The 12,708-nt window shown below is 30.2% G+C and overlaps 3 protein-coding genes across 3 annotated transcripts in view; 1 reads left to right on the top strand and 2 right to left on the bottom strand.

The window, feature by feature from the left end:
• Window positions 1–1,085: 1,085 nt before the first annotated feature.
• Phum_PHUM135300 (uncharacterized protein) lies at window positions 1,086–3,552 on the bottom strand (the record flags this gene model as incomplete). The annotated part of the gene is made up of 2 exons (XM_002424492.1): window positions 1,086–1,110; window positions 1,658–3,552. 2 exons carry the CDS (start codon window positions 3,550–3,552, stop codon window positions 1,086–1,088), a joined length of 1,920 nt encoding a protein of 639 aa, XP_002424537.1.
• A 2,209-nt stretch (window positions 3,553–5,761) lies between these two features.
• Window positions 5,762–10,564, bottom strand: Phum_PHUM135310 (serine/threonine protein kinase, putative; the record flags this gene model as incomplete). Its single annotated transcript, XM_002424493.1, has 10 exons — window positions 5,762–5,867; window positions 6,198–6,295; window positions 6,370–6,595; window positions 6,694–6,900; window positions 6,987–7,181; window positions 7,271–9,227; window positions 9,309–9,561; window positions 9,634–9,851; window positions 9,941–10,140; window positions 10,467–10,564. The coding sequence occupies 10 exons, from the start codon at window positions 10,562–10,564 to the stop codon at window positions 5,762–5,764; spliced, it is 3,558 nt and encodes a 1,185-aa protein (XP_002424538.1).
• A 2,006-nt stretch (window positions 10,565–12,570) lies between these two features.
• Window positions 12,571–12,708, top strand: part of Phum_PHUM135320 (uncharacterized protein) — a gene marked incomplete at both ends in the record, with an annotated part of 947 nt that continues 809 nt past the window's right edge. Inside the window, one exon of the mRNA XM_002424494.1 lies at window positions 12,571–12,611. Within this exon, the coding sequence (XP_002424539.1) occupies window positions 12,571–12,611 (41 nt within the window). The remainder of the gene's footprint in view (window positions 12,612–12,708) is intronic.

The raw sequence follows: 12,708 nt of genomic DNA on the forward strand, positions 1-12,708 counted from the left end.
ATAATAATAATAATGATGATTAATTATAACAAAATAACGACAACAACAATTTTAAAATATAATTTTTTCGTTTTTTTTTTTTTTTTTTTTTTTTTTTTTAAACCAATAATGCCATTATTTTATAGGTACCGAGGAGGGAGGGAATAAGGGAGGGGGAAGGGGAGGGACATGAAAACGAAAATTTTTTTCAACTCTTCACATTATTATTATTATTATTATTATTATTATAAAATTTCCTCTTATCCTCCCTCCCTTCTCCCCCACCCCCTCCCTCCTTACAACATTTGAGCTTTTTATATTTCGAGGCGTTTCCTTCGTCGTCACAATAATAAAACAAATAGCAATAAATAAATAAGAAAAATTCCTTTCGCCGCCCCCTCCCCACCCCCCTCCCCCCAAAAGTCTTTTTCTCTTAAAGCTTAAAAAAAAAAAAAAATTATTTTATTATTATTTATTTGGCAAGCGTTTCGGCTAGTGACTTTCATTTATTTATTTATTTATTTATTAAGCTTAAGCAAATTAATTTTGCAAAAACAAACATGACTAATAACTAAAATAATAATAATGATGATAATAATAATAATGATAATAATTAACAATCCATTTTTTTTTTTTTTTTTTCACTTCCGTCGGGCATAACCGTTATGTCTATATAATAATAATAATAATAATAATAATAATAATAATAATAATAATAATAAATAATAATAATAATAAATAATAATAATAATAAATAATAATAATAATAAATAATAATAATGATAATAAACAAAACAACGAATGAATGAATGAATGAATGAACGAACGAATTAAAGTATTAATTAATAGATTAATGAAACTAATTTAAGTAAATAAATTACAAAATAAAATCAAAAAAAAAAAAAAAAATTGTTATTGATTATAGTTTTTTTTTTTTTTTTTTTTTTTGTAACTCTAACTGTTAGCGAGGAAACTTTTTATTCAATTATTACTATTTTTTCGAACCCATCGCCATCTTTTTTCTCTTTCTCTTTCTCTTACTATTACTACTACTACTACTACTACAAGTACTTTCCCTAAAGATGAATGATAATTGATAACCATGTTCATTGACGAGGTGAACTGAGCAATCTTAATAAAATTGACGATAATGATAATTAATGGCCTACTGTTACTATTGCTACTATTATTACTACTACTACTACTACTACTACTATTGCTACTATTAATCACTACTATTGTAAAAATTGACTCGAATTTTTTTTTTTTGGTATTGATTTGTCCAAAAATTTTCACTATTAAATTTTTCGTGGCACGGAATAATTGAACAGAAAAAGAAAGAAAAAAAGAAAAAAGAAAATTTCCCAAAGCGTGGATGGAATTCGAAAAGTTGGTATTTTTTCTACATTCAGCATCACTCCTCCTCCTCCTCCTCCACCTCCTTTCATTCAACAAAAAACGTAACAATAAATAATAATAATAATAGTAATTGAATCACAGTAATAAGTACGAGTTAATTGTTTTTTTTTTTCTTTTGTCCGATTCCGTCGATGTGGGATACATTCTGATCGTTATTTATTAATTATTTAAATTTTATTTTTCTGACGGATCTAAACTTTGACCTCTTACGGATGGACTCACGGGTCTCGATATCTCTTGACGAGTCGGACTGTAAGACCTTTCGAATCCGGAACCGTACAACGATTTCGATCTGTAATTTCTCGGCAATGTGAAACTCACGTACGGAGCAGGTGATTGACTTCCGGTTCTTACGTAATGTGAAGGCCTCCAAGACCAATCGGATCCGATTTCCCTTTGATAACCTAAACCTCCCTCGCTCGTTTGTGAATTGTAAAAAGGTCTGGGTCGTAATGTTTTTTCGTATGAGCAACTCGGATTTTCATCTCCTGAGCTCACGCTTCTGTGATACGTGGATTTAAGAAGCCAAGGTTCCGCCGCCGAGTGTCCGGGTACCGAACATCGTGACGTGTATTCCGCTTCGGAATCCGGTTCCCCGAAACTCCTCGACAGCAAAGAACTCCTCCGTGGTTTTTTACGCTCGTTAAACCTCGTGTAAAAACTTTTACGCCTTATCCTTTCACTCACGGATTCACCGGACGGATCGTCAACTTTTCCATATCTCGATTGGGTTTTAGACGAGTAATCATCCGGATTACCGTAATCCGAACACACGGACCATGAATCCACGCTTTCCGAATCGGGAGTGAGAAAATTATTTGAGTCGTCGTGACCGCTCTGAAGGGGAGAACTCGGTTTCGGACTCGACGAAGTATTTGAAAAGTGCGAGGAAAACCTTCGGGAATACATCGAGTTGGGTGATGAATAATCCACGTTTTTCATAGCGGCAGGAGGAGGAATTTCTAATTTCGGAAGAATGTTTGTTTTTTTGTTGAAAACTGGAATCCTGGACTTGTCACCGATTTCGTTTTTCTTCTCGAATCCCGCCGCCGGCGCTTCCTTTTTCCCTTGTTCTTCATTATCAATTTTATTGAACATTCCGATAACGGAATTAACAGTACTTTTTGACCTACCTTTCGATGATAATTTTTTACTTTGAAAATCCGACGTGGACACGGCCTTCTTAATGAGTACGTTTTCGGAAGACACGTCCGTCGGTCCTAAACTGCTTTCCCTCAATGATCTGATCGCTTTATCAACGTATTTTTTCTCCGTCGATCCTTTCGAATGATCCGATTTGTACTCCGATGATGGTTTTCCGTCATTCATTTCCTTTCTGTCGTCATCGAGCGTTTCCCCTTCGTTTCTCCTACTGCTCGCCATGCTATTACGCCGCGTGTATTTGCTCAACAATGATTTCTCCGGTAACATCGATCCGTTTGATGGTTTATCCATGCCGTGTAATTTATCGAAGTGAAAACTTCCAATCGTTTTATCCGATACGTCCGAATGATGCCTGGATAATTTTTTAAAATTTCTTCCGCTACTCAAATCCGTACCCGTCGTCGAATTGTTGTTTATTTTGTCTTTCTTTTGAATTTCCATCGACGAATTTGAATCGACGCCGTTTCTTAATTTTTTATCAACGTTCGTGTTGTCTCCTTTGACGGGCGGTGACGATTTGTCACCGCGAGATTCTAAACTGTTAAGAACGGCGGCAAGTCTTTCGCTGGGAGTTTTAAATTTTTCAACGGGACCATCTTCTTTCTTGTTGCTTGAAACATTTTTCTTTTCGACGACTTCTTCATTTTCTCGGTCTTTGACGTCATCTTTTTCTCTGTTTTCGACTGAATATCCTTTCTTTCCACGATAATCGTGAACAAGATCGTACCTCTTCACGTTCGTGATTCCGTATTTTTCCGCTAGTATGTCGTAGAAATCTTTTTCCTTCGGTTTTTTTTCCTTGTTTTCCAAATTCGCGTCGTCGCTCGCATCGACCGCAGCCGGTTGTTGTTGTTGTTGTTGTTTTCTTTCCAATAAAAGTGACACGGGTCTTTGCAATTTGGGTATTCCCGTTCGAAACTGACTTGGAACTTCTTGCTCTATACTTTTCCCTCTTTCGTACGATTTTCCCATCCACATTCGACTCGGCATGTAAAGTGATTTATTCGTTTCGTAATCTGGAACGTAACGATCGTTTTTCGTCGAACTCAAAGGAGCGGATTTCGTTCTTGAGTGATGATGATGATGATGATGATGAGAATGAGAATGAGAATTAGTTTTTTTTTCTTTTTTTTCATTTGACGTTTTCTCTTTATGATCTCGACTCGCACTGCTGCTTTCGCTCGGACTTTCCGTATCGCTGTCACCTCGTCTGTGAATTGAGTTTCCTGGAAGGAGAAAAAAAAAAGAAAAAAAAAAAAAAAAAGAAAAAAAACATTAAAAAAATTTCCAATTACAATAACGTCAATAATAAAATTTATGTACAATTATTTTCCCTTTTATTTTATTTTTAATAATAATAATAATAATAATAAAGCGTAAAAGTGCAAAATCGTATTTATATTAGCATAAAAATTTTTTTTTGACATTTTAAGTCACGCAAAATTAATGAATACCAATGAAAATTACAAGAAAAATAAACAATGTAAAAGTTTACTGTAATTCCTAAAACAACAAAATTTATTTTATTATAAATTTATGTAAATAATTATAATAATAATAATAATGAAAAGTAAGTTTTTGTCACAGTGTAAAATTTTACTTAAATTATTACTTACAACAATGTAAATGTGCAGACATAAAACTATATTATTAAGTGTTTACAAAAAAAAAAAAGAAAGAAAAACACAAAAATTAAAAAAAAAATGTTATTATATGCCTACCTACTAAATAATTGTGCTGTGATGCAAGAATATTTAATATACACACTCACACACATATAATATATATATATATTTATATATATATATATGTATAACGATAAATTTTGTATAATTATGTATTTTAAATATATATATATATATATAAATAATAGTGTGCCTCCATTATTGCAAGCTGTCCACTTATGTCGATGATAATTTCAATTATTTATTTTTTTATTTTTATTTTTTTTATTTATTTATTTTATTTTATTTATTCGTGCCTTGGCCGAGGTGTGACATGCACGGTCATACCTATTCCCGCTGAAATTCCATGAAGCACAAAAAAAAAAAAAGAAAAAAAAAAAAACACAAATGTTAATTTTTTGTTTGTTAATAATTAAAATTTAAAAAAAAAAAATTTGGGTAGGCAGGAAAGATCTCATCCCTTGCAAAGGGAGAGGCTAAAACAGTAATCGAGAGGAAAAAAAAAAAGGGGGGGGGGCCAACAGTAATCGAGAGGAAAAAAAAAAAAAAAAGAGGAGGGGGGGCCAACAGTAAACTAAAAGAATTTTTTTTTTAAATATAATAACAATGCGTGACAATCTATAAAGTTTGGAAACGACAAAAATTTATTTTTTTTAAAAAAAAAGAAAAAAGAACTCGAGTGACAAAGAGAGTGTTGTCAATTATTTCACCTCTACTAACTTATGATTTTTTTAAATTTCTATTTTATCACACGCATATTTATGCGTACAAGTGCGTGTAATATATATTAGATATAACCTTTCCCTTTTGCGCAAAGGATAATAATGATAATTACGATTAATAATCTAAACAAATTAATTAAAAAAAAAAAAAAAAAAATTTTTTTAGCAAAATAAAAAAAAAACTCATGCATTATTATGAATTATGATGATGATGATTGTTTTTGTTGTTGTTTTGTTTGTTTGTTTGTTTTAAATTAAAATAAAAACATGAATAAAACATTTTTGTGTAATGTGAAAGCCTTTAACTTTTAAAAAAAAAATAAAATAAAATTTATATCATGTCAATGAAACGGGATGTTTGAAAAATTTCAATGGTAAAAACTCAAAGGAAATTTCCTTTTTTTTTTTTTTTGAAATTAACAACACTCTCTTTTTTCCTTTTTCTTTTTTTTTTCCTTTTTTTTCTTTTGGAAATCCGTAAAAATAATTAAATATTAAAAAAATAAATTTTTCTTTTATAAATATATATATATATATATATATATAATTATATAAATATATATATTTATATTTTATATGGAGAAGAACCCTTAAAGAAAAAAATTTATTCATCAACAGTTTCATTGACAAGTCATGTATACCTGTTATGTGAACCTGATAACCGTGTGTTGTGATATGAGAGTACTAATCATACATATATATATAAATTAAAAACTTTTTTCTTCAAAGGCAAAAAAAAAAATTGTGTTCCTCTCCACGATAAGAAAAACTTTTTTTTTAAAAAATTTTTTCTCACCTCTCGAAAGTGATCGATTCGAATCTGAATTCCTTATGTTCCCACGACTCCAACTGCTCTTCGATCCATTTTCCGTATCCCGGTTTAAACTCCTTCCAAAATCTGATCTATCAGACAATCTACAATGAGAAATATTTGAATCGATTAAAGTTCAAATAAAAACAGGATTATACGATATCATATATTTTTTTTCCCCTTAAATTTTCTTTGTTTTTGTGCTGCGGAAAAGTTTTTTTTTTTGTTTTTTTTTTAGTACCTACTTTTTTAACTGATTTCCTGTAAGTAATGGCAGCATGACTAAAAATAGTGAGTGACATTAATAAAAAAATAATAATAATTCAATGATTATCAGTTAAAACTTTTTTTTTTATACAATTATTAACATAAAAGTATAATTACCTGGTTAGGGGTTGATGTAAATTAGAAAATAACCTTTCGGATGGTCCGAAATGATTAGACAAGAGTCTTGAAGAAGGAAAACCTGGCCGCATTCCATCCTCAACGTTAAGCCTTTGAGTAAGGCTTCGAACCTAAAAAAAAAAAACACTCTTGTAACTTCCCGAGAGAGAGAGAGAGAGAGAGAAAACTTCTTTTCCTTATTTACCCTCGAAAGAAGAGTCGAAAACAAGTTTTCAGCTGTCAACAATTCAAAACCGTCATCATCTTCTTCTTCCGATCCCGAACCGCTATCGGCTCTTTCGATTGATTGTTTCGTAGGACGAGAACTACGTAGCCGATGAAGTCTAAAAGGTTCGTCCATGTCACGCGAAGAGTGTCTTTGAAGGGTTGAAAATGGACTCTCGTCTTCGGATCCGTTTTCGGAGAACAAACTATTACGTCACGTTTTATGATTATTATTATTATTATTTAAGAAATGATTAATTCGCGTTAGTTTTTTAATTAGAGATGTTGATGAAAACATAATTACCTGATCTTTCTCGAAAAAGGTCTATTTCTTTTCGACATGCTCTCGGAGGGTTCTAAACTCGTTGCACGTGGCGTAACGTATCCCCCTCCTTCGACAGCAATGGGAATAATAAATTCCCTCGGAGATTTTTTAATTGGCTCTCCTGGTGGTGCGGATGCTGTGCTTTCTACGTCAGAATCTTGAGTGCTTTGACGAGATAAATTAGATCTAAAAATAAAATTTGATGGTATTAAATATTTTAATCTTTCTTTACCGAATACTATTGATTTTAAATTTTCAATATGAGGCCATACTTTAAAGACCAAGTTCTTTGATACGGATGTTTAACTTTTCCTTCGCGAGATTTTTCCAATTCTTTGACTCTATCTCTCGCTTCAACGTCTTCTTTATTGCCGCTTCCCTCGAATTCAATGGGAATAATTCTTTCTCTCGTAGGTTCTTTTACCGGTTTTTGCTTCGTTCTAAAATCCGGTTCCAACGACATGGCCCTAAAATGTTTTTCTCTAATTGTAATGTTTTTGTTTATTTTCGACAAAAAAAAAAAAAAAAAAAAAAAAGAAAATTTTAATTTACGCACCTCACGGGTTTTGTGGCCGCACTAACAGGGAAAGCAACTTCAGATCTTTGAGTCGAGTAAACGTGAGATGGATCGCCGACTCTGTGTTCGACTTCCGTTCTGAAATTAGGTTCTTTCTTTACCTGAGGAGAAGATAAACGTACTTCCGCTTTCGTAGTTCTCCTGGGAAGCGTATTCGATTTCAATGTGATTTCCAATTTGGCCGTTTTCTTTTCCTTTGGCTTTTCAACGTTTTCTTTATTGTCGGTATTTTGAGCATCGTTAAAATTATCAGGTTCGAATAAAAATTTTGTATTTTCCGGAGTGTGAACTTCAACCGTCGCCGTTTCTTTACCGATTTGAAGCGTCAAATTTTTCCTTTTATCCAAGTCTTCCGTTTTAGTTTTTGGCACAGGAGGTTTCAATATTTGTTTGTTATTTGACTTTCTTTCATCTTCGGCTATAGCACTCGTAATGACATTTCTCGCAGAATCCCGTAATTTTTTTAATTTTTCATCGTTTGCCGGAATCGGTTGTTGTTGCTGTTCTTTATCGTGCTTTTCTTCTGGAGTGCTCGCTTTTGAAACGGGTTTCGGCGATTCTTCTTTTTTCTTATCTACCACCTTATTTTGAGTTTTATCTACCTGACTAGAATTATTTTCAAGCTTTTTACTTTCTGGAGATTCACTTTTCTTTTCCATCGGTTTAGTAACTGGTTTTTTATTTACAGGTGATGATTCTTTTGAATCTTTGCCGACTGCTTTTTTGGATGGTGAAGCTTTTACAGATGCCGTCGGAATAGATGATCTTCTTTCGAAGGCTTTGGCAAAGTCGCTAACTTTGACTCCAGGAATATATACTTTTTTCGGCTTTTCTTGAACGGAACTTTTTTGATCATTCGACATAAACTTTTCTGCCGTTTCAAATATTTTCGATTTTCTTCTTTCAACCGGTTTCGACACACTTCCGTCAGGTTGAGGAGTTTTTTCTTTCTTTTCTTTTTCCACCGATTTTTCCTTTTCAACCTCGACTTTTTCATTTTCTTTTTCATCTTGAGCATTTTCTTTTTTGTCAACTTCTTTTTGCTCCGGTACTTTTTCTTCCGTTTTTTCCTGTTTTTCTAATTTAGCTTTATCACCCTCTTCTTCTTCTTCTTTTTGTACTTCAGTCTTTTGATTATCAGGTTTCGTTTTAGCATCAAGCACTTCATTTTCTTTCTTATCAGTTTCTGAGTCTTTTTTGTCTACTTTTTTTTTCTTAACTATTTTAATACTTTTCCTCGTTGTTTTTTCTTTAGAAATTTCTTCCGGCGAACGTTTTTCACCTTCAGACTCTACAACTTTATTTTCATCTATAACTTTTTTTTCAGAATTATCACTCAACTTTTCTTTCGATTTGTCTTCCTCTTTGGCACTAACTTCTTGTAAATCAAATGCTTCTAATTTATTACTAGATTCTCTATCTACATCCATTGTTGTATTATTGCTTTCGGTTTTATTGGCACTTATTTCAGTCTCCGCTGTAACGTTTTCAACTTCATCAGATTCCGGTTTCGTTCGTTCTTTTTTTCTTGCTCCGCTGAATGATTTACTCGGAACCGGTTCAAGTTTTCTTTTCATCGTTTTTTCGTTTGAAGTTTGTTCTGAAGGCACTTCGCGAGCAACAAAACTTTTTACTCTTTCTTCGGCGTTTGAATCTAAATCCATAAAACTTCCGACTGACATTGATCTAGGAGGGACTTCTTGAGGTATGGTTCTTTGGTCATCCGTAACCACAATTTTCTCGGTATTTTCCGGTGGAGGTGCCAGAGATAAAAGTAAATCAAGTCTCACGGGAGTCTGATTAGCGAGATCTTCGGCTATATCTAAACAAGAGACGTTGAACCCTTGATTCACCCACCAATGAGAACAAATCTGTTCAATGTTGGCTCGATCGGGAGAATTGACGGTTAACATGTCTCGAATCAGAGAAGAGGCAGCTGAAAAAGAATATCACGTGAGTTTAACACATACATTATTTTAAGTAAAATCACTCAATTAAAAAAAATTTAACAACGTACGAGAAGCTTTCTTTGGTTCAAAATAATCCCCTTGAGATATTTGCTTTACAAGCCTTTTAAAATTAGAACCATCAAAAGGCATTGCTCCATAGACTAGAGTGTACAGTAAAACTCCGAGCGACCAACAATCAACTTCGGGTCCGTGATACGGAGTTCCCTTGACGATTTCTGGAGAAGCATATAAAGGACTCCCGCAATACGTGTTGAGAAGTCTTTGGCCATCAAAAACGTTTGATAAACCAAAATCTGCAATCTAAAGTTTTTGCCTTTAAATGTAATTCTTTTTTTTTTTACTTTAAATTAATTATAAAAAATTCATATTTACTTTGGCACTGCCATGTTCATCTAATAAAATATTTTCCAATTTTAAATCTCTATGGCAAATTTTATGTTTGTGACAATAGTATATGGCAGTACTGATTTGTCTGAAAATTCTTCTCGCTTCCGTTTCTTCTAAAACTTTACGCTCGCTTAAATAATCATACAATTCTCCACCGGCCGCATATTCCATGACCAAAACAATTTTTTCACGATTTTCAAATACTAAAAAAAAAAAAAAAAAAAAGGGTAATTATTTGCTTGTTTTTAAAACAATTTTCATTCAACATCGATCAATAACAAAGAAAAGTTACCCTCATATATGTGAATAATATTAGGGTGTCGTACGGAACTCATAATTTGAATTTCACGTCTTATCCTAACTAAATCCGCATCCGTTTCGATTTTACATTTTTTAATTGTTTTTATGGCAACTTCTTGACCGGTTTCTTTATTAATACCCAATTGAACTTTACCGTAAGTACCTTGTCCTAATTTTTTTATAATGTCAAACCTGAAAAATTTTTTTAAAAACAACTTGTTATGTTTTGTTTTACGTGTTAATCGAGCTGGGTGAAGATTTTTTATGTATACCTATAAAATAATAAATTATAAAATAAATTTTTTTTTAAATTAATTTTTTGGGCGTTGCGATGGTTAAGCTTCTTTTAAGTAAAAACACACACAAAAAAAAAAAAAAAATCAATTTCTCGATGAAGCTGAACCAAAGCCAAACAAAATAATATTTTTATTCTATTTTATCATAGAACATTCTGGATAACGCCTAAAAAAAAAATATTTAGGGAGTAACTCGAACTCGTGGTCCGTAATAAATTTTACCTTTGACGTAATTTTTTCCTATGATTGTGAAGCCTAACACCCTCCGTACTCTGAAGACCACGCATAATGTGATCGACATTTGATCGATCTACCACCATCTAAAATAAAATAAAATAAATAAATAAATAAATAAAATATTGAAATGAAATTAGGGAAAAAAAAAAGGTTTACAGTCCTCAATTTCATTTGAAACGACATATTTGTAACGAATAAATTTTTATATGATTAAACATATATTTATTTAAATAATAATTGAAAAAAAAATAAAAATAAAAACATTTTCTTTCTTTCTCTTAAACATAAAACTATAAATAAATATGAGATGAATACGTAAAAAATTTTTTTAACTCCCATTTCCTATAAGCTTAATTTAAGAAATTTCTAAATGTATTTATACATATATAAATAAATAAATAAATATGCACAAAGTATCGTAAAAGTAAAAGCAATTTATCATACGTAAAATAAATGGTAAATATTAATATTAATAATAATAAAAAAATTAAATTAAATATATGTGTAAAAGCCATTTTTCTCACATTAGCCAATAAAAAATATTTTAAGCAGAAAAAAAAAAAAAAAAAAAAATACATAAATGTGAACTCAAAATGCTGTGGGACGATGAAAACGTAATGAATGTCATATTCAATCTTTCTGTGGGTTTAAAAATAAACGAACACTGATGATGATAATTCTTGTGAACCGTTTTTTTTTTTTACGCACGATTTGCGTGATATTATTTCGACAGAATTTTATTTTAAATAAATAAATAAATAAATTTTATTAATAAAATTAATGTAAAATTACAACGATGTAATATAGTAGTAATAATAATAATAATAATTTATTTGTATGTTTAACCTCGATAAAATAAAAATAAAAAAACATTCTACAGAATTTTTCGTAGGCTGGCATCACAGGCTGAGAAATACATAAAAAAAATATATATAATAAGATGGGAGAGAGATGTAGGGGAGAAAAGGGATAAAAAAAAAAAAAAAAGTTGTAGGGAATGAGGAGAAGAAGTGAAACATTCAAATGAATTCTTATATGTTGTATATCCCAAAGGGAATCGTCGCAGCAACCATCGAAATTTATTATATAAAGACCCCCAAAAAACTTTAAATTGGCTGTGTCTCAAAAAAAAAAAAAAAAAAAAAATTTTTTTTTTTTTTTTTTTTTTCAACAACATGAAGGATTTATTTCCGGTCAAGGTTTTATTTTACAGACAATAGTATATATATTTCGCAGAATTTTCTATTCACCTACTCGTTAAATTATATTTTTAAAATAAAAAATTTCTTTTTCGGTTTTTTAATTTTTGGAACTCTAAAAAAAAAAAAAAAAATTTTACTAAAATGACATTTTTAAATCGACAAAAAATTATTTGAGCCAAATATTTAAAATTTTTTTAATCCTTTTTTTTTTATTTTTCTTGTTGATTATTTTTAATTTAATAAAATTAAATAAATAAATAAAATAATTAATTAATAATTGCACTACTGATTTGAAATTCGAGTTTATAATTATTAATTTTATTCTCGACTAATTTAAAAAAAATTTTTTAAAAGTTTTCGATTACACAATAAGAATTATACTACAAGATTTATAGATATTTTGTTATACAATAAGAAATAATAATAATATTAAATAAAAATTCAATAAAAAAAAAGTCAGACTTTAAACTTCACAAACTGAAAAAAATTTTTTTAATAAGTTATTTACGAATAAGTATTAATGATTTTAATTAAAAGTTTATGTTTATGCAACAATTACGATTGTACCTACTTTACCGATTATAAAAAATATAATTTGATATATTATTAATGTATCTACATCATAAAAAGACTAAAATAGTTTAATTTTTTTTTTTAAATTTACCTTACCCTCTACTTAAATTAGTGTAATGCTGTAAAAATACAATTTTAAAATACTAACTAAATCAAATTTGAAAAAATAAACTTTTAATAAAGTTTCGAACATATTTTTAACGATAAAATTTTTTTTTTCCGATTATTTTCAACTTTAGTAAATTTTCAAAAGTTTAATTAAACCCTTTTTTTTTTATCTTTTAACTTTTGAATACATTTATTGATATAAATGTATGTGTCAAAGACAATTATTGAATGTAAAACAAGGGCCCCAGTATGAATAATGAAGTATTGATTATTTAATAGATATTTTATCATTTAAATCTAAGGGGAATAAGTAACGATTTTTTTTTTTTTTTTTATCATCATCA

Source organism: Pediculus humanus, genomic scaffold (genome assembly GCF_000006295.1).
Source record: "Pediculus humanus corporis 1103172107480 genomic scaffold, whole genome shotgun sequence".
NCBI classification, from domain to species: Eukaryota; Metazoa; Arthropoda; class Insecta; order Psocodea; family Pediculidae; genus Pediculus; species Pediculus humanus.